The 15,155-nt window shown below is 38.3% G+C and overlaps 3 protein-coding genes across 3 annotated transcripts in view; all 3 read left to right on the top strand.

Annotated features, from left to right (window-relative positions):
- Positions 1-1,789, top strand: LOC119769723 (chymotrypsin-like protease CTRL-1). The gene is made up of 3 exons (XM_038263183.1): positions 1-349; positions 409-824; positions 892-1,789. Exons 1-3 carry the CDS (start codon positions 116-118, stop codon positions 1,679-1,681), a joined length of 1,440 nt encoding a protein of 479 aa, XP_038119111.1. The 5' UTR covers positions 1-115; the 3' UTR covers positions 1,682-1,789.
- A 3,567-nt stretch (positions 1,790-5,356) lies between these two features.
- Positions 5,357-6,861, top strand: LOC119768626 (serine protease gd-like). The gene is made up of 2 exons (XM_038258821.1): positions 5,357-5,576; positions 5,614-6,861. The coding sequence occupies exons 1-2, from the start codon at positions 5,357-5,359 to the stop codon at positions 6,801-6,803; spliced, it is 1,410 nt and encodes a 469-aa protein (XP_038114749.1). The 3' UTR covers positions 6,804-6,861.
- Positions 5,692-15,155, top strand: part of LOC6052593 (serine protease gd) — an 11,486-nt gene continuing 2,022 nt past the window's right edge. The window contains exons 1-2 of the mRNA XM_038259344.1: positions 5,692-5,774; positions 11,721-12,131. Of these exons, the coding sequence (XP_038115272.1) occupies positions 11,901-12,131 (231 nt within the window). The 5' untranslated portion in view covers positions 5,692-5,774; positions 11,721-11,900. The remainder of the gene's footprint in view (positions 5,775-11,720; positions 12,132-15,155) is intronic.

The following is a 15,155-nucleotide window of genomic DNA, read 5'->3' as shown; positions in this document are numbered from 1 at the left end:
CACCCTAAAAATGCTCAGTATTCGTTCCGATCTGGTGCAGTAAAGATCGTAGTCTAGTGTGTTGGTACGTCCAAACAAAAGAACTGTACCAAAACAAATACAATCCAGTGAAATAATGGCACACATTTCGATCAATAAGGTCGCGATCGCGTTGACTGTGATCTGCTGCTTAGTTTGTTCTAAGCCAACGAGTGCACTGTACTTAAAGTCACCTTGTCCGGCGATCTTCACGTACCAGGTGGATCCACAAACGGACCTGATATATGGACTTGTTGAGATTAACAATATCGTACTGGGACGAGTAGCGAAACTCAACGTTGATCTGTCCATCGGTGGACAGCTGCCGTCGGTATGTTGATCATCCCTTTACTGAACTTTACCTTGTTATTGAAACCATCATCTTTCCAGAACATTGTAGGATCGCTGAACCTACTCAAGTCACGTGAGTCAACAGTTGAAGATATTATGCAGGGTTTGCCGGCCCAGTACAGGGTGAACTTCCCAGTACAAAGCATCCTACCGACGGTTCTTCGAATCGCACTCAATGGACAAACGATCTGCCCTGGCTATCGTGCCCAAGGTCGTGTAATAACCAACATCAATCTGGAACACACACTGTACACGCAGCAACTGCACAGTCTTCTCCAGAACCAAAACCAAAACGGTCAACATTCGGTTGAGCTGGAAACTCGTTTTCAGTCGCAACCTCAGGTGCAACCGTTGCTGAGACCACAGTGGAACAACCCTACCGCTAGACCCGGATCGCTAGTTAGACCAAACCCTGGGCGTACAACCGTGACTCCACCGGCGTCCGCCTCGAGCTCGTAAGTTCAAGATCGTTAATTTGACCCCGTAACACCCAAACCTCAACCACCCAACTTTTCCCCTCAGATCCTGCGGCAAACCCCTGAACGGCGTCCTCAAACGCTTTTCGATCAACGGCGAGCTCGTCGACAAGGGACAGTTCCCGTGGCTCGTCCCACTCTTCGATCGCGTTCAGGTCAACAGCCCAAAGTACATCTGTGGCAGCACGATCATCACCAAGCGGCACCTCGTTACAGCGGCCCACTGTGTGTACGACGTGGACAGCTTCATGCGGCCCGAGCGGATCCTGGCCGTGCCCGGCATGTACAACGTGGACAACTTTTTCGACGAAGGCGCCCAGTTTGCGGACGTGGACGCGGTCATCCCGCACGAAGATTACGACCACGAGGACGACCTGAACGATGCCGATGTGGCGGTTTTGCGGCTCAAAAGCGCGCTCGAGTTCACCGACAACGTCGTCCCCATCTGTCTGTGGCACGGCGAAAATGACGTCACGAAAATCATCGGCCAGGAGGGCTTTGTCGCGGGCTGGGGTTGGACCGACCGGGGCCCGTCAACCGTGCCGACGTACATCAAGTCGACGGTCGTCAACAAGCGGGAGTGTGGCACCAACTTGGCCCGGATATTCCCCAACAGCGCGCGAATCTTCTGCGGGGATGGGCGGGGATCGACACCGTGCAATGGGGACTCTGGGAGTGGGTTGATACTGAAGCGAGGCAATCAGTACTTCCTGCGGGGTATCGTGTCCAAGGGACAGCTTAACCCGGAAACGCTCAAGTGTGACGCGAGCAAGTATGCCATCTATACCGACATTGCGCCGTTTCGGTTTTGGTTGAAGAATGCCATCAGCTATTGACGAGGATCTGACTGATTTAGTTAGAAGTAAACTTTTAGCGATCTCCTGTAAATACATGTGAATATATTGTTACCTGTTTTATTTAGTGATCATAAGGCTAATAAATTATAACTGAAACATTTTGTGTGATACTTTTTCTTGTGATAGGTCCCCTTTATCAAATTTCCAATTCCAATCAGAACATTCTTCACACTTACCAAACATAACCGCGTCAACGTTTTCCGTTTTTCGTCGTGCAAAAAAATATCTTCGCTCATCTCATTTAACTGACAAACCTGGTTAAAACATTGTTTTATGCCAATTCAAATTTAATTTGAACAATTAACTAACAATTGAATGAATTTTCTGATGAATTTGGTGTCTTAGGAATAGTTGCAGATATTGTTGAGGAATTTGGAGAAATAATAGATAAAAGAAACATAGATAAAAAATTGCCAATTTTTTACTTAACTTATTTTCACATAGACTCAATTTCCAAAAATACGTATTTTTTATAACTTTTTGATTTTGTTTTTGATGAGAAAACATCAACTTTCCTGTTTCTTTTTCTTAAAACCGCTGTAGCTCAGCATCAGCAACCAGAGGTACAATCTTCAATATCTCTTAGCAAATTTTCTGAACTTTTCCAAAAATATGTTTTCAGAAATAGTCACTAATGGTCATTACTTTTAAATATCAAAAATATGCAAATATTTGTCTGAAATCAAACTTTCATTGGCTGTAGGGGGAGAGGGGGTAAAATGCACTCCCTAAGGGAAAACTGTGGTTTCTCGATTTCTCAACCATGACAGCATTTCTGTGGAAGAATTTTGTTAGATGTTCTAAAACAACAATTATTCTTCGTCAGCCATGTGAAAAAATAGCCTTGAACACCTTGATAGTTGTTTAACACTTATAGCCCCAACGGGGTCAAAAAAGTTGGAAATGCAACTCCTCCGGCTCATACAACCCTTGGAAAAAAGTTGGAAATGCCTTTTTTAATATAACTTAAGGTAGACGCATCTGTTTTGGATCTCCTTGTTGAAGGTGATTGTTGGCATTCTTCCGGATTGAATGCAACAAGAATCATCCAAATCGGTTGAGTTTTTGCCGAAATACAGCCGGTTGAAGTTGAATTTCCAAATTTTGAACCCCCTTGGTGCTTCGCGTAAGTTTTGACCCCGTTGGTGCTACAAGTGTTAAAAATAGCAAAATATTTTTGATTCATTAAAACAATCATGCGGGGCAATATGCACCCCAACATTGGGGCAAAATGCACCGGCTAAAAGCAGTTTTCACTGTCACCACTAGATGACACCGCTGTTTTAACAAAGGAGCATCTCAGCGGTGCATTTTGCCCCGACCACAATTTTTGCATAATATTCAATTAAAAATACTTTTTTTATGTTTTTGAATTCATCTTTCAATAGAATATTGATGATTATGGCACTTACAATATCAATAAATGATTTTTTATATTGTCCAAACATCATATTGAAAGTTCAACGAAAATTAGATGAAAACACAACATTTTAATGTTTTGCCAATAACTTTAGCTGTTTTTATCCTACGATGCTCAAATTTTTCCATCATGGTTTTACAATGTAAAGCTTCCAAATTCTATGAATTTTTCCCCGGGAAATTCTTCATAATATCGAGAAAAGCAGGAGGTGCATATTACTAGGGTAAGTGAAATTTCACGATTTCACGGACAGCGAGAAATCCGTGAAATTTGGCTTTTTCCGTGAAATCCCGTGAATTTTTATGTCTGTGTGAAACTGTAACGATTTTTCTCAAAATGATTTATCAAACTCAAATAAAAATAAAAATAATCTCATGAAATACTGCAGAATGATGCGAGTGAATACCCTTTGCTTGATTACTAACACAGGGTTATTGATTATTGACGATTTCGAGGACGGCGTTAAATTCGAAAAATTTATCAATTTTCTCAAATATTTTTTTTTCAAACTAACAAAATAATGAATATTTTATCTTTATTTGATATTTGTTTTATTTGATATTTGTTTATAAAGCTAAAATTTTTTCGCTCATTTGCTTCATTATATTAAATTTCATATCAAAGCAAGATTTAACAATCTTGTCCAGCCAAAATGAGTTAAATAATTTGAATTTTTGCGACACTTAGCACATTAAAAATAATTTTAAAGGTTTTCATCTGCCTATTCAAATTTTAATTTTAAATCAATATGCAAAAATTATATATTTGTAACGAAATCGAAATTTTTATTCAAAATGAAATTTTTAGCAAGTTTTTTTTTTTATTTTTCTTGCTCTTGTTAGTGCTTCAGTTATAGAAATAATTGTTCCAAAATGGATTATGATGCAACACACAGCTGAAAGGAATTCCAAAACTCTGTTATGAATTGCAAAAAAACGGATTATATCTTGATTATTCCACAATAAAACCGAATTGAATTGAAAGAAATATTCAAAATTCACCCAAATAATCAAATATCGTTAAAATTAAACAGGACTAAAAAAACTTAAATGCTTTTCAAGTTGATTTCAAAGATAAAAAATACCCTTCATTTTAATTTGAATAAAACAAAGCTTGATTCTTTGAATTTCATATGAAACTATTCCTTTCAAATAAAATAGCAATAAAGTTTTTATTACAGCGAATGAAAATATTACTAAATTAACCTAAAGTAACCATCACAAACGTCCTTCCTTAATCTGATACAATGTGTTATACTAACAGGCTATCGTTTCCAATAAATTACAAATTACAAATTACTAAACTTAGTAAGTTTCTAAAAAAAAAAATTTTTTTCACAAAATGGTTCATACCTCGGTCCATCCATAAACCAGGTAGAATCTTTTTGGAAAATTAGAAGATTTTTTTTGTGTCTGGTTCAAATTTATTGAAATTGTTTTTAGTTTATTTAAAGCAAAAAGCAGTTTCTGTGATTTCAACATAAGATTTTCAGAGTTATTTGAACATTTTTCACGTTCCGCGAAATTTGCGTGAAATTTGATATTTTGAATCTGAGGTCCCCGTGAAAATCACTAAGCCTACATATTACCCCCTCTCCCCCTATCATGAAAACAAAAACAAAAAATCTGAAAAGTACATTTCGATTGCAAATTCAATTTTTCATGAAAAAAATAGCATTAATTTCGATTATTCTAAAATTCGGCGGCAGAACTTTTGACCATACTTCTCTATGGCTCAAAAGATACGGGTTTTTGTCCCCTTAAACATAGCAAAAAAAAAAGCTTTTTAAAATATCGGGGTACTTTTCCTTCATTCAGTATTCAACTACAGAATACAAGTTTGGTAGCTTTTCATAATAATCATAGAATATTTAGATTTAGTGCTTTGAAGTTGCTATCAAAATAAAGAGAGTAACAAAAATCCAAGTGCATTTTCAATTGATCATATTCGAAAAAAAACCTGTAAAATAAATAATCGATTTTTTTAATTCAGCAAAAAATGTTTGCATTGAAATTATTATTTTTTCATAAAATTTTGCCAAAGTTATGTTAATTTTCAAACTGAGGAAATGAAAATAAAGAAATTATCAATTATTATTTGGCGTTCGAAAATTTAAAATCCAGCTTAAAAATATTGGACAGGCCTGCTCTTAATTCACTGTCAATTTGCTATAAACTCCAACCAAACAAAACAAACATAAAACTACTTCTAGTTGCCACCGTCGCAATCCGATCATGAAGCTGACGCAGTACTGGCTCAGTTTTCAATTAGTGTTATCACTCGTGGGAAAGGTCACTTTACCACCATCGTCTCCATGTCCGTCGGTGTTCCAGTACGTCGAAGACCCATCTCACTTCCACCGGTTACCTGCCCTCGTGGGCTCCTTGATCCTCGCCGGAGTCCGCACCAACTTTAACAACACCGTCGAAGTTGTTCTATCAGTGTCCCGGAACGGTGGGTTTTCGGTGGGTATGATCACTGTTTTTTAAAGGGGTTGTTGGTAAACTTGACTTTGTTTTGCAGAGCTCGTATGCATCGATCAAGTTGCTCAATTTGGACAAACTACCGGAGGAACCTGCCAAGTTTGTGATTTATTTTCCGGATCGGTTTACGACTCCGAACGTGGTGACGATCGTGTTCAATGGGAAGCAGGTTTGTCGAGAATCACCAGCTGAAGGGCGCTGGGTGACCACGATCACCTTACATTATTACGTGATGGTTGCATCGAGAAAAGCAGTTAAGACTACCCGATTCTTCAATAGTTATAAGTATGGTCGAAGGAGACCCACGATGAATCACGAAGATCCTGATAGAGGTGATCAAGAAGAGTCGACGAAGTCTACAGTGCTTCCAGAGGTGAAGTCGTACGACGGAGATTGCGGTCGGCCTGTTAGCCCAGCTATGCCATTGCTGATGGGAGGAATGCAGACCAGACGTTCGGAGTGGCCCTGGTTGGGAGTGTTGTTCTATAAGAATCGTGACCAGGGATCGGTAGAGTTCCGCTGTGGAGCTTCGTTGATATCTTCTAAAGTACTTCTTACGGCGGGTCACTGCCTGTTGAAGGTCGATGGTAGAACTACTCTACACCCTAAGGACGTTTTGGCATCTCTGAGTCGTCACAATATCTTAGATTGGAGTGAGCCAACTTCCAAGACCGTAACACCACGTGACCTGATCATTCACCCCAGCTTTAGCGGAGATACCTTCGACTACGACATCGGTATCGTAACCCTGCCAGAACCGATCATCTTCACCTCATCAATTCGGCCCATCTGCCTGTGGAACAACTCTCTAGAGGAATCTTTACTCGTTGGTCAACTCGGAACCGTCGTCGGGTGGGGATTCTCCCATCCCGAGGGAACAATCTCCGAAACCCCCAAGCAAGTCCAGCTGCGAATCGTCTCCGAGGTCGACTGCATCCGCTCCGATCCAGGCCTTCAACTGACCACGTCCACTCGAACCTTTTGCGCCGGTGGAAACGGAACCGGTCCCTGCCAGGGTGACTCCGGCAGTGGCCTATACCTCGCCCAAGGACACTCCTGGGTGCTGCGCGGAATTGTGTCCCACTCACTGCTCGACCCCCAAACGGGCAAATGCGACACTCGCAAATATTCCGTCTACACGGATGTGGCCAAGTACCGGGGCTGGCTTAAGGAGCAGACTGGCGACGACTTTGTCTAGGCGCCACCACCAATCGAAAGAAAAAATGACAATAAAATTTTAAGTTTTGATAATGAAACCATGCGCGAGTATCGTATTACTCGCGAGAAAACGTTTCACGGAGCAGGGTTTTTTTTGGTTTTTTTGTCTTTTTTGTCTTTTTTGTCTTTTTTGTCTTTTTTGTCTTTTTTGTCTTTTTTGTCTTTTTTGTCTTTTTTGTCTTTTTTGTCTTTTTTGTCTTTTTTGTCTTTTTTGTCTTTTTTGTCTTTTTTGTCTTTTTGTCTTTTTGTCTTTTTGTCTTTTTGTCTTTTTGTCTTTTTGTCTTTTTGTCTTTTTGTCTTTTTGTCTTTTTGTCTTTTTGTCTTTTTGTCTTTTTGTCTTTTTGTCTTTTTGTCTTTTTGTCTTTTTGTCTTTTTGTCTTTTTGTCTTTTTGTCTTTTTGTCTTTTTGTCTTTTTGTCTTTTTGTCTTTTTGTCTTTTTGTCTTTTTGTCTTTTTGTCTTTTTGTCTTTTTGTCTTTTTGTCTTTTTGTCTTTTTGTCTTTTTGTCTTTTTGTCTTTTTGTCTTTTTGTCTTTTTGTCTTTTTGTCTTTTTGTCTTTTTGTCTTTTTGTCTTTTTGTCTTTTTTGTCTTTTTGTCTTTTTGTCTTTTTGTCTTTTTGTCTTTTTGTCTTTTTGTCTTTTTGTCTTTTTGTCTTTTTGTCTTTTTGTCTTTTTGTCTTTTTGTCTTTTTTTCTTTTTGTCTTTTTGTCTTTTTGTCTTTTTGTCTTTTTGTCTTTTTGTCTTTTTGTCTTTTTGTCTTTTTGTCTTTTTGTCTTTTTGTCTTTTTGTCTTTTTGTCTTTTTGTCTTTTTTTGTCTTTTTGTCTTTTTGTCTTTTTGTCTTTTTGTCTTTTTGTCTTTTTGTCTTTTTGTCTTTTTGTCTTTTTGTCTTTTTGTCTTTTTGTCTTTTTGTCTTTTTGTCTTTTTGTCTTTTTGTCTTTTTGTCTTTTTGTCTTTTTGTCTTTTTTGTCTTTTTGTCTTTTTGTCTTTTTGTCTTTTTGTCTTTTTGTCTTTTTGTCTTTTTGTCTTTTTGTCTTTTGTCTTTTTGTCTTTTTGTCTTTTTGTCTTTTTGTCTTTTTGTCTTTTTGTCTTTTTGTCTTTTTGTCTTTTTGTCTTTTTGTCTTTTTGTCTTTTTGTCTTTTTGTCTTTTTGTCTTTTTGTCTTTTTGTCTTTTTGTCTTTTTGTCTTTTTGTCTTTTTGTCTTTTTGTCTTTTTGTCTTTTTGTCTTTTTGTCTTTTTGTCTTTTTGTCTTTTTGTCTTTTTGTCTTTTTGTCTTTTTGTCTTTTTGTCTTTTTGTCTTTTTGTCTTTTTGTCTTTTTGTCTTTTTGTCTTTTTGTCTTTTTGTCTTTTTGTCTTTTTGTCTTTTTGTCTTTTTGTCTTTTTGTCTTTTTGTCTTTTTGTCTTTTTGTCTTTTTTGTCTTTTTGTCTTTTTTGTCTTTTTTGTTTTTTTTTTTTGTCTTTTTTTGTCTTTTTTGTATTTTTACTCAAAGATAATTCAGTTTCTCACGAATCTAAAACATTTCCCAAAAAAAATCATGTTCTGCCCAGCATCGAAAGTGATCGACAACAATATTCGGTGATGAGAAATGGCGACAGCTTTTGCAAACAAACGATAAAAAAAACCTAAAATGAATATTAATGCACTGCGCGAAATGCCTCTTATTCTTAGTGATTCCATTTCGTCGATGTTGATCCTCCAGATGTATTGATTTCCAATGATGTTTCTTCCTCACCCCCTTGAAAATCAGCAGCATCAAAAAAGGCATAAAATCCAAATTAATCAAATCGGCCATCAATTCTCCCACGAGGCTGGCGTGCGCGCGCTCAAATCCTGTTGGCGCCACCCAAATAAACAACGTGCTCTCGTGTTGAAGAGCTCTTTGTGAGTCACTCATAAAGAGGCATTAGGATCTGTCTGGAAGCTTCCAACTTTTTTTTTCTTTCTTTTTTTTTTGCAAATTCCAAACGGCGGGCGCCGCGGATCAGGTGTCCTCCGACGGCAGCAAAAGACCATAATATTGATCATTATCACCGTATCATATAATGGGGAGAGGAGACACGCCCTCTGATCCCCACTCTTATGCAAATTTGATAAATGTTTGAAAATCAGAGGCGTAGATTACGTTTGATTTAAAATTGAATGAAAATCTAAATGAAGTTTTAATCAAAAAGTAGCTTAAAATGTTGTTTCAATATGATAGTTCGAAATGTATGATAATAAGACACGTTTCCTCTGAATGTCAATCTTCTCGATATCAATATTGTTCCATGTACCGATGCATTCTTCAGTCTGCGTACTTCGATTCACTTCGATGCTTCAAGGATCTCTTTCTCGACGGTCCCTTGGATTCTTTTTGCTTTAAAAATCTCTTCCGGTTGTCAATAATTTCACATTCTCATTGCTTGCATATAAATTTTTCTTTGCGAAACGAAGTTTTGTAGGGTGTTTGAGTCATTGAGTTTGACATTTGATAGTTTTTGTTTGCTGGACGTTGCCATGATTCTCTCCCATAGCTGGTTGTCAAAAAATATCAATCGAGAAATTAAAAGTGAGAGTGTGTGCAACATGGAGTTAAACTTTCTGTGAAGATTAACATGGCACTTTGAAAAGTTTAACTCCATGTTGCACGAACACACTCTCAATTTTAATTTCTCGATCGAATCTTCATTATGCATCGTTCTGTAAACTGATACTTTTCTTCCTCGACGGTCTCTTGGATATTGACAACCAGAGAGTCGACGATATAAAGGAATTTGAAAGTATTGCCAACTCTGACCTGGAACATCTCTGTTTCAAAGAAGGTAAAGTCCGAATTGTCCAAATTGTCGAAATTTTCCTTCAATTAAACTGAGATATCTCCGAAGATATCTCAGCTCAGAATTAGTCAACTTGGTCATACATATTTTTTCCCTGATACCCAGCTTTGCGAGAGCATCATAGAAACGTCCAGCAAACAAAGCAAATGAATGACAAACTCCCTTCAAAGCAATTCAAGCAAAACAATGTAAATGGTCCAAATTCGAAGTGTTAACAAACAGTCTGTTCTGCTTACGTCAATGTATGTTTACATTAGGAACGAGCAGGACAGACTCTTTGTTTACACTTCGGCCTATTTACATTGTTTTGCTTTTCTTTTTCACAACGAAAAATGTATGAGATAGAGAATATATTGACAACCGGAGAGTATGTTTGGAGCGAATGAAATCCAATGGACCATCGAGAGAGGGATTCATCGAGCTAGGAAGAATATCAAAACAAGATAAACATCGAACAATGCAGTGTGAAGGGAATGAAGAAACCATCAATAGGGGAAATATACCTTTTCTAATCAAACACCTATCTTCGTCATATGGAGAGTTTGATGCTCGATTAAAGCTCCAAAAATAATATTTAGGCTATCAACGCTGCTAAAGCACCGCCTAGTAGGCATGCAAATTTATGCCACTTACTGGCCAAAAAGATCAAATTTAATGCACTTAAATTTGAGCTTAACTGCTTAACGAAAGACACCATCAATATATTTTCACTTGCGCTAACTTTTTCAAAGCGCTTAAGGTCGTGAAAGTGATGGTTCTGAATTCAAGGTTCAGAGATAGTAAATTTAAATGAAAAAATAATCACGAAATGTAAAATGCTTCTACAGACAACACAAAGAAACCCACTTTTTGATTGTACATTCTGACTCAAGATTTGAATGTTATCCAAAAACAAACATGGCCACCGAATGGCCGATTTGGAATGATGCCTTCCAGAGCCTTAAGATATGAAATTGCTTCCAACTACCGGCAACATGTTCTTTTGTACATTAGTTAGTCACTCACTTGAAAAATAATCCCGAAACATGTAAATATTTAGCAAGCGCCATCAAAAAACAAACGCGCCAAGTCTTTTGACGTTTAACTTTTGACGACCCATTCCAATCGAAGGCTGAAGAAAACCGAGCAAGAAGCAACGACGAATAGAGAACAAAGGGTGGCCACCAACACCACCAGCAGCGCCTGTTGGAATGAGACAGTGATGCCAGGAAGCATCATTGAACCACGAGCACTTATAAGGCCTAAAATGGGTATATTTCCCCTATAATACCAAGTTTAATTGTTGACTGAATAAACATCTTTTGCTTATTCTCGATTTCATTGGTAGGTTTTCAAACGAGCATTTACAATGAACTCAAATTGCATGTAAAATGACACAAACAGGAATCAGGGAGTAGGAAGTAGGACGCGAATGTCAAGAAAATGAAGGAATTCGATGATAAATGGGAGAGAATTGAGCGAAATGAGACCGGAAATGGTAATTTTTCTCTCAATTCTCTCTCGTTTTGCACAAACGATGAACGTTTTGATCGAACGATGAACGTTTTGACCGAACGATGATAATTTTGCTTCGTGCATGTTTGAAAAGATCTGAGTGAAAAGGATAATATTTTTTGCAAATTATTTGAAGGAAGACATAAACTACAACAACAATTGTTTAAAAAAAAACTAATTATGCATTTAGCCTTGTTACGACATTAAAATTTACTTTTTCTGAATTTCTGTGCTTATCACAATCCACGCTGGAAACTTACCTTCTAATTTACCGGAAATCCAACCCCTTCCGCGTGACGCCCATGACTTCACACTCATTCATCAGCGCTTCGCAGCCTCTCCCGATGCTGATCTCTCATCAATCAATCGCTTCCCCCCTCTCTCCTAGCGTGGATTAGCTTCTCGCTGGTCCCTCCCCCGGAAAGAAAGAAAGACACAGACAGAAGAGAAGCTGTTAAAGCTGTCATCTAATTGATCCGCGATCGCCGATTCGTGGTGAAATATTGGCGGCTGCCTTGCTTTAATGCGAAAACGATCGCGCGCAACGATCTTTAATCCCCGGTCGTCTTGGACGTTCTTGTTCTCAAACAGGATCCGCGTAAGCCGGCCGGCGATTGTCTACCACCGTCCAGCAGGTGTGACTCGTCAGTTCAAATTGAGCAGCGATTCGTGCTGGACGTGTTTTTCCCACCACACTTGACCAACGGGTTGTGATCGCAACGTGTTTTCTTCTGTGTGCAAGTTCAAGTTCTCCAATTAAAGTGCCCCACGATGTCGCGAGATCAGAACAATACGTTCGTGCTGTTGATAGTGGCTATTCTACTGACAAGCTGTAATCCAGCGGCCAGTCCACCGGGATCGCCATGCCCGAGCCTGTTTTCCTACCAGTACGATCCGGCCAAGTCCGAGTACTACGGGCTGGTGAACCTGCAAACGCAACCGGTTCAAAATTCTGCTGAAGTGACGGTGTCCTTCTCGATCGCGGCACATCTGCCGTCAGCGGTGAGTATTAGGTGTTAAAACGTTTTACGAATTGTTAATTGGGTTATAAAGCCCTATGTAAACTTGTATGTACAACGGTAAAAAACACGATTAAAAACCGTTTCTAATCACTTTTTTTTTTCATTTTAATGCAAAAAAAATATTGACAAGACAACATTTTTTCGATTGATCAACTATGGTCCCCTTGGAACGAGCTGTCAAGTAGGAGCTTTTCTGTCAAGAAGGAACGCGAGGATAATTTTTCAAAATTGATTTAAAAATCAATTTTAAACTCTTTGTGGTCGTACAAAGGGTCATTGTACTCAGAAAAATAAGCTTTACCGCTGTAATCAATAATATCAGCAATCTAAGCTTCATTTTAGGACCCAATTGGGTACTAAAGCCCTATGCCAATTTTTATGTACAACGGTAAAAAACACGATTAAAAACCATTTCTGATCACTTTTTTTCATTTTAATGCAAATTTTTTTTTTTGACAAGACAACATTTTTTCGATGGATCAACTATGGTCCCCTTGGAACGACCTGTCAAGTAGGAGCTTTTCTGTCAAGAAGGACCGCGAGGTTAATTTTTCAAAATTGATTTAAAAATCCATTTTAAGCTCTTTATGGTCGTACAAAGGGTCATTGTACTCAGAAAAATAAGCTTTACCGCTGTAATCAATAATATCAGCAATCTAAGCTTCATTTTAGGACCCAATTGTCAGGTGTTTTTTCGGTTATCGTTATCTAATCTAATCTAATCTAATCTAACACAAACGCAGCCAGTCCGATGAAAGCATGCTGGAAAGTCATGTGATTAGATTACGTTCCAACACCCGAAAAAGTACTACAAAAATTAAAGCGGCCAGCCCTACTGCGTTGTGTTTACTGCAGAGAGGATTCTGTGAACGGATCACATTTCACAGAATCTACAGGGGAGGAAGGATGCGTGGACATGCCGTACCAAACGCTCCGAATTGGTTAGGTATGGTGTGTTAGTGGGAATTTGGCAGATAATTATGTTTTTAAGGGGTGAAGTGGAATTGGTCAAATTGGAATTGAGAAATGGAAAAGTGGGGAAGGGGTAGGAGGATTATTTCATGTATAGTATAATATTATAGGGGAATATAATCATCTAGCAAATAATTGTGGAAAGCTCTCACCAAGAACCAGCAAATCTTCAAAAGTCACTGCTAGATTGTGTCCCAATCCCAGCTCCACAAATCAGCCAAATTTTCTTCGGCATCTGCGTGATTGAGGCTCTAGCCTAGCTAAGCGACGTCTTCCCGGATGTGCAGCAAATCAGCAACGGCTCCTGTTTCTGCCAAATCCACAAAAGAAATCGAAACCCGGTTTTTCCCGCCTTTTCTTCTATACACGCAGAAAAATATTTTGTAGAATCAGCCTGTACGAGGTTTGATTCAACCAGCCCGGGAGCATGTTGACACGCGTACCCCGTTTTGTGGGCCCAGTGGGCCTAAGATGGCGGCCTAGATAATATAGACAAACTTTTAAAATTGGCGAATAGTTTAAATAAATATAGTTTTTGCTTTGTTTTGGTTTAAAATGACAAAATAAGCATTCTGGAATAATTTTCTTGAAAAACTTGTTTAGAGATACGCCACGTTCAAATATTAGTCTAGAACAGATGAAGTGAGCGTGCCGCAAAAGCCGTTACGAAAAAAAAGTTTCCTATGAAAATTTTGAGTTGCGTATTTGATGGACGGACTCCGACGAGGCCCACTTGCCATCTGTCGGTGAATACGCGCAACTCACGAAAACTGTCATCTTAGGGTCCGGTTGGATTCAACAAAATTTTTGTTGAATATAATCAACGCCGATTTTGCGTTGAAACAAACCTTAATTTTCTTAATTCCACAAAAATCTTTTGTTGTTTTAAAAAAGTTACTTTGACGTTTAGCGTTGATTCAACAAAAATCTTGATTTTCAAATCAACAAAACGTTTTGTTGATTCAAATATGCCTTATTTTCTGCGTGTAGGTACCTCTCAAAAGTTCCTCCAGAACAAGCCAATAGAGTTATCTAAGCCCGAGCTCACGCACACTAGCACCCCGTTTGTTTTGCTGGTGGGTACAAAATTTAACCTCAATCTTTTCCGTGTACGTACACGGAATACATGCGCACGTAGATAACTCTATAGACTTTGATGGAAATCCTCGGAAGACGAAAAAACGCTGAGCGAAAAGTCAAAACAATCGGTCGCGGCCATAGCTTACTTCGATCTCTCGGTGTTTTTTCGGTTATCGTTATATTTACAGTAGTTGTTCGATAACTGGGCGTTGTTTAACTGGGTTGCTTATTAACTGGGCGCTCGATAACTGTGCCGTAGCCCAGTTAAAAAGCAGACAAATGTCAAAAACCAAAACAAACCAAAATGACCGAGGGGTTTCAAACTTTTGTTTAATTTCAAGTTACAATTGAAGAAATATGAATAGTAAGCATTGTAAATAAATTTGAGTAACTTTTATTTATATATTTCATCTTGAAAATATTATGCATCGGTGGTCCCGTTATTTTTTGTTCAGCCCAGTTAACGAGCAACATTCAGTGACTGGGCTACGTTCTCAGCCCAGTTACCGAACAACTACTCCCTAGTAACATTTTTAAACTTACAGGTTTTATCAGGGTTCTGAAAACCCTCATCCAACCTAAACAGGCTTTTATGGCCTACTTAAAACCTAAAATGTTACTAGGGCTGTACTATCAAATTAAGAAATAATGTAGATAATATGTAAACTAATAATAAACTAATTTTTATAAAGTAAAAAATAAATAAAACAGGTTTACAGTTATGTTTTTACATTAGTATAGTGACATGGACTAGTCAAACTGTAATCTATATATATCTAAAAAAAAATCGACGGTTTTGTTCGAACGCGAATCAGTTCAATGAGCGTCGGATCGAGGTGCTCTTTGTTGCGTTGGGTTCGTATAAGTCCAAGGAAGGTTCTTACGCCAAAAAGTTACAACTTTGGCCACTCTGGAACCGATTCCGGAAAATCTGCAGATTGTATGGGAAAAG

The sequence above is a fragment of the Culex quinquefasciatus genome, chromosome 3 (assembly GCF_015732765.1).
Source record: "Culex quinquefasciatus strain JHB chromosome 3, VPISU_Cqui_1.0_pri_paternal, whole genome shotgun sequence".
NCBI lineage: Eukaryota > Metazoa > Arthropoda > Insecta > Diptera > Culicidae > Culex > Culex quinquefasciatus.
Note: the sequence above shows the minus strand (reverse complement) of the source record. Positions and strands in the feature narration are given on the sequence as shown.

Bases quoted from the DNA above. Each gene is read 5' to 3' on its own strand.
- LOC119769723 (XM_038263183.1), top strand. From the start codon at position 116: ATGGCACACATTTCGATCAATAAGGTCGCGATCGCGTTGACTGTGATC. The intron at 350-408 runs GTATGTTGATCA...TCATCTTTCCAG, and splicing joins TCGGTGGACAGCTGCCGTCG to AACATTGTAGGATCGCTGAA. The intron at 825-891 runs GTAAGTTCAAGA...TTTTCCCCTCAG, and splicing joins CCGGCGTCCGCCTCGAGCTC to ATCCTGCGGCAAACCCCTGA.
- LOC119768626 (XM_038258821.1), top strand. From the start codon at position 5,357: ATGAAGCTGACGCAGTACTGGCTCAGTTTTCAATTAGTGTTATCACTC. The intron at 5,577-5,613 runs GTGGGTTTTCGG...TGTTTTTTAAAG, and splicing joins TCTATCAGTGTCCCGGAACG to GGGTTGTTGGTAAACTTGAC.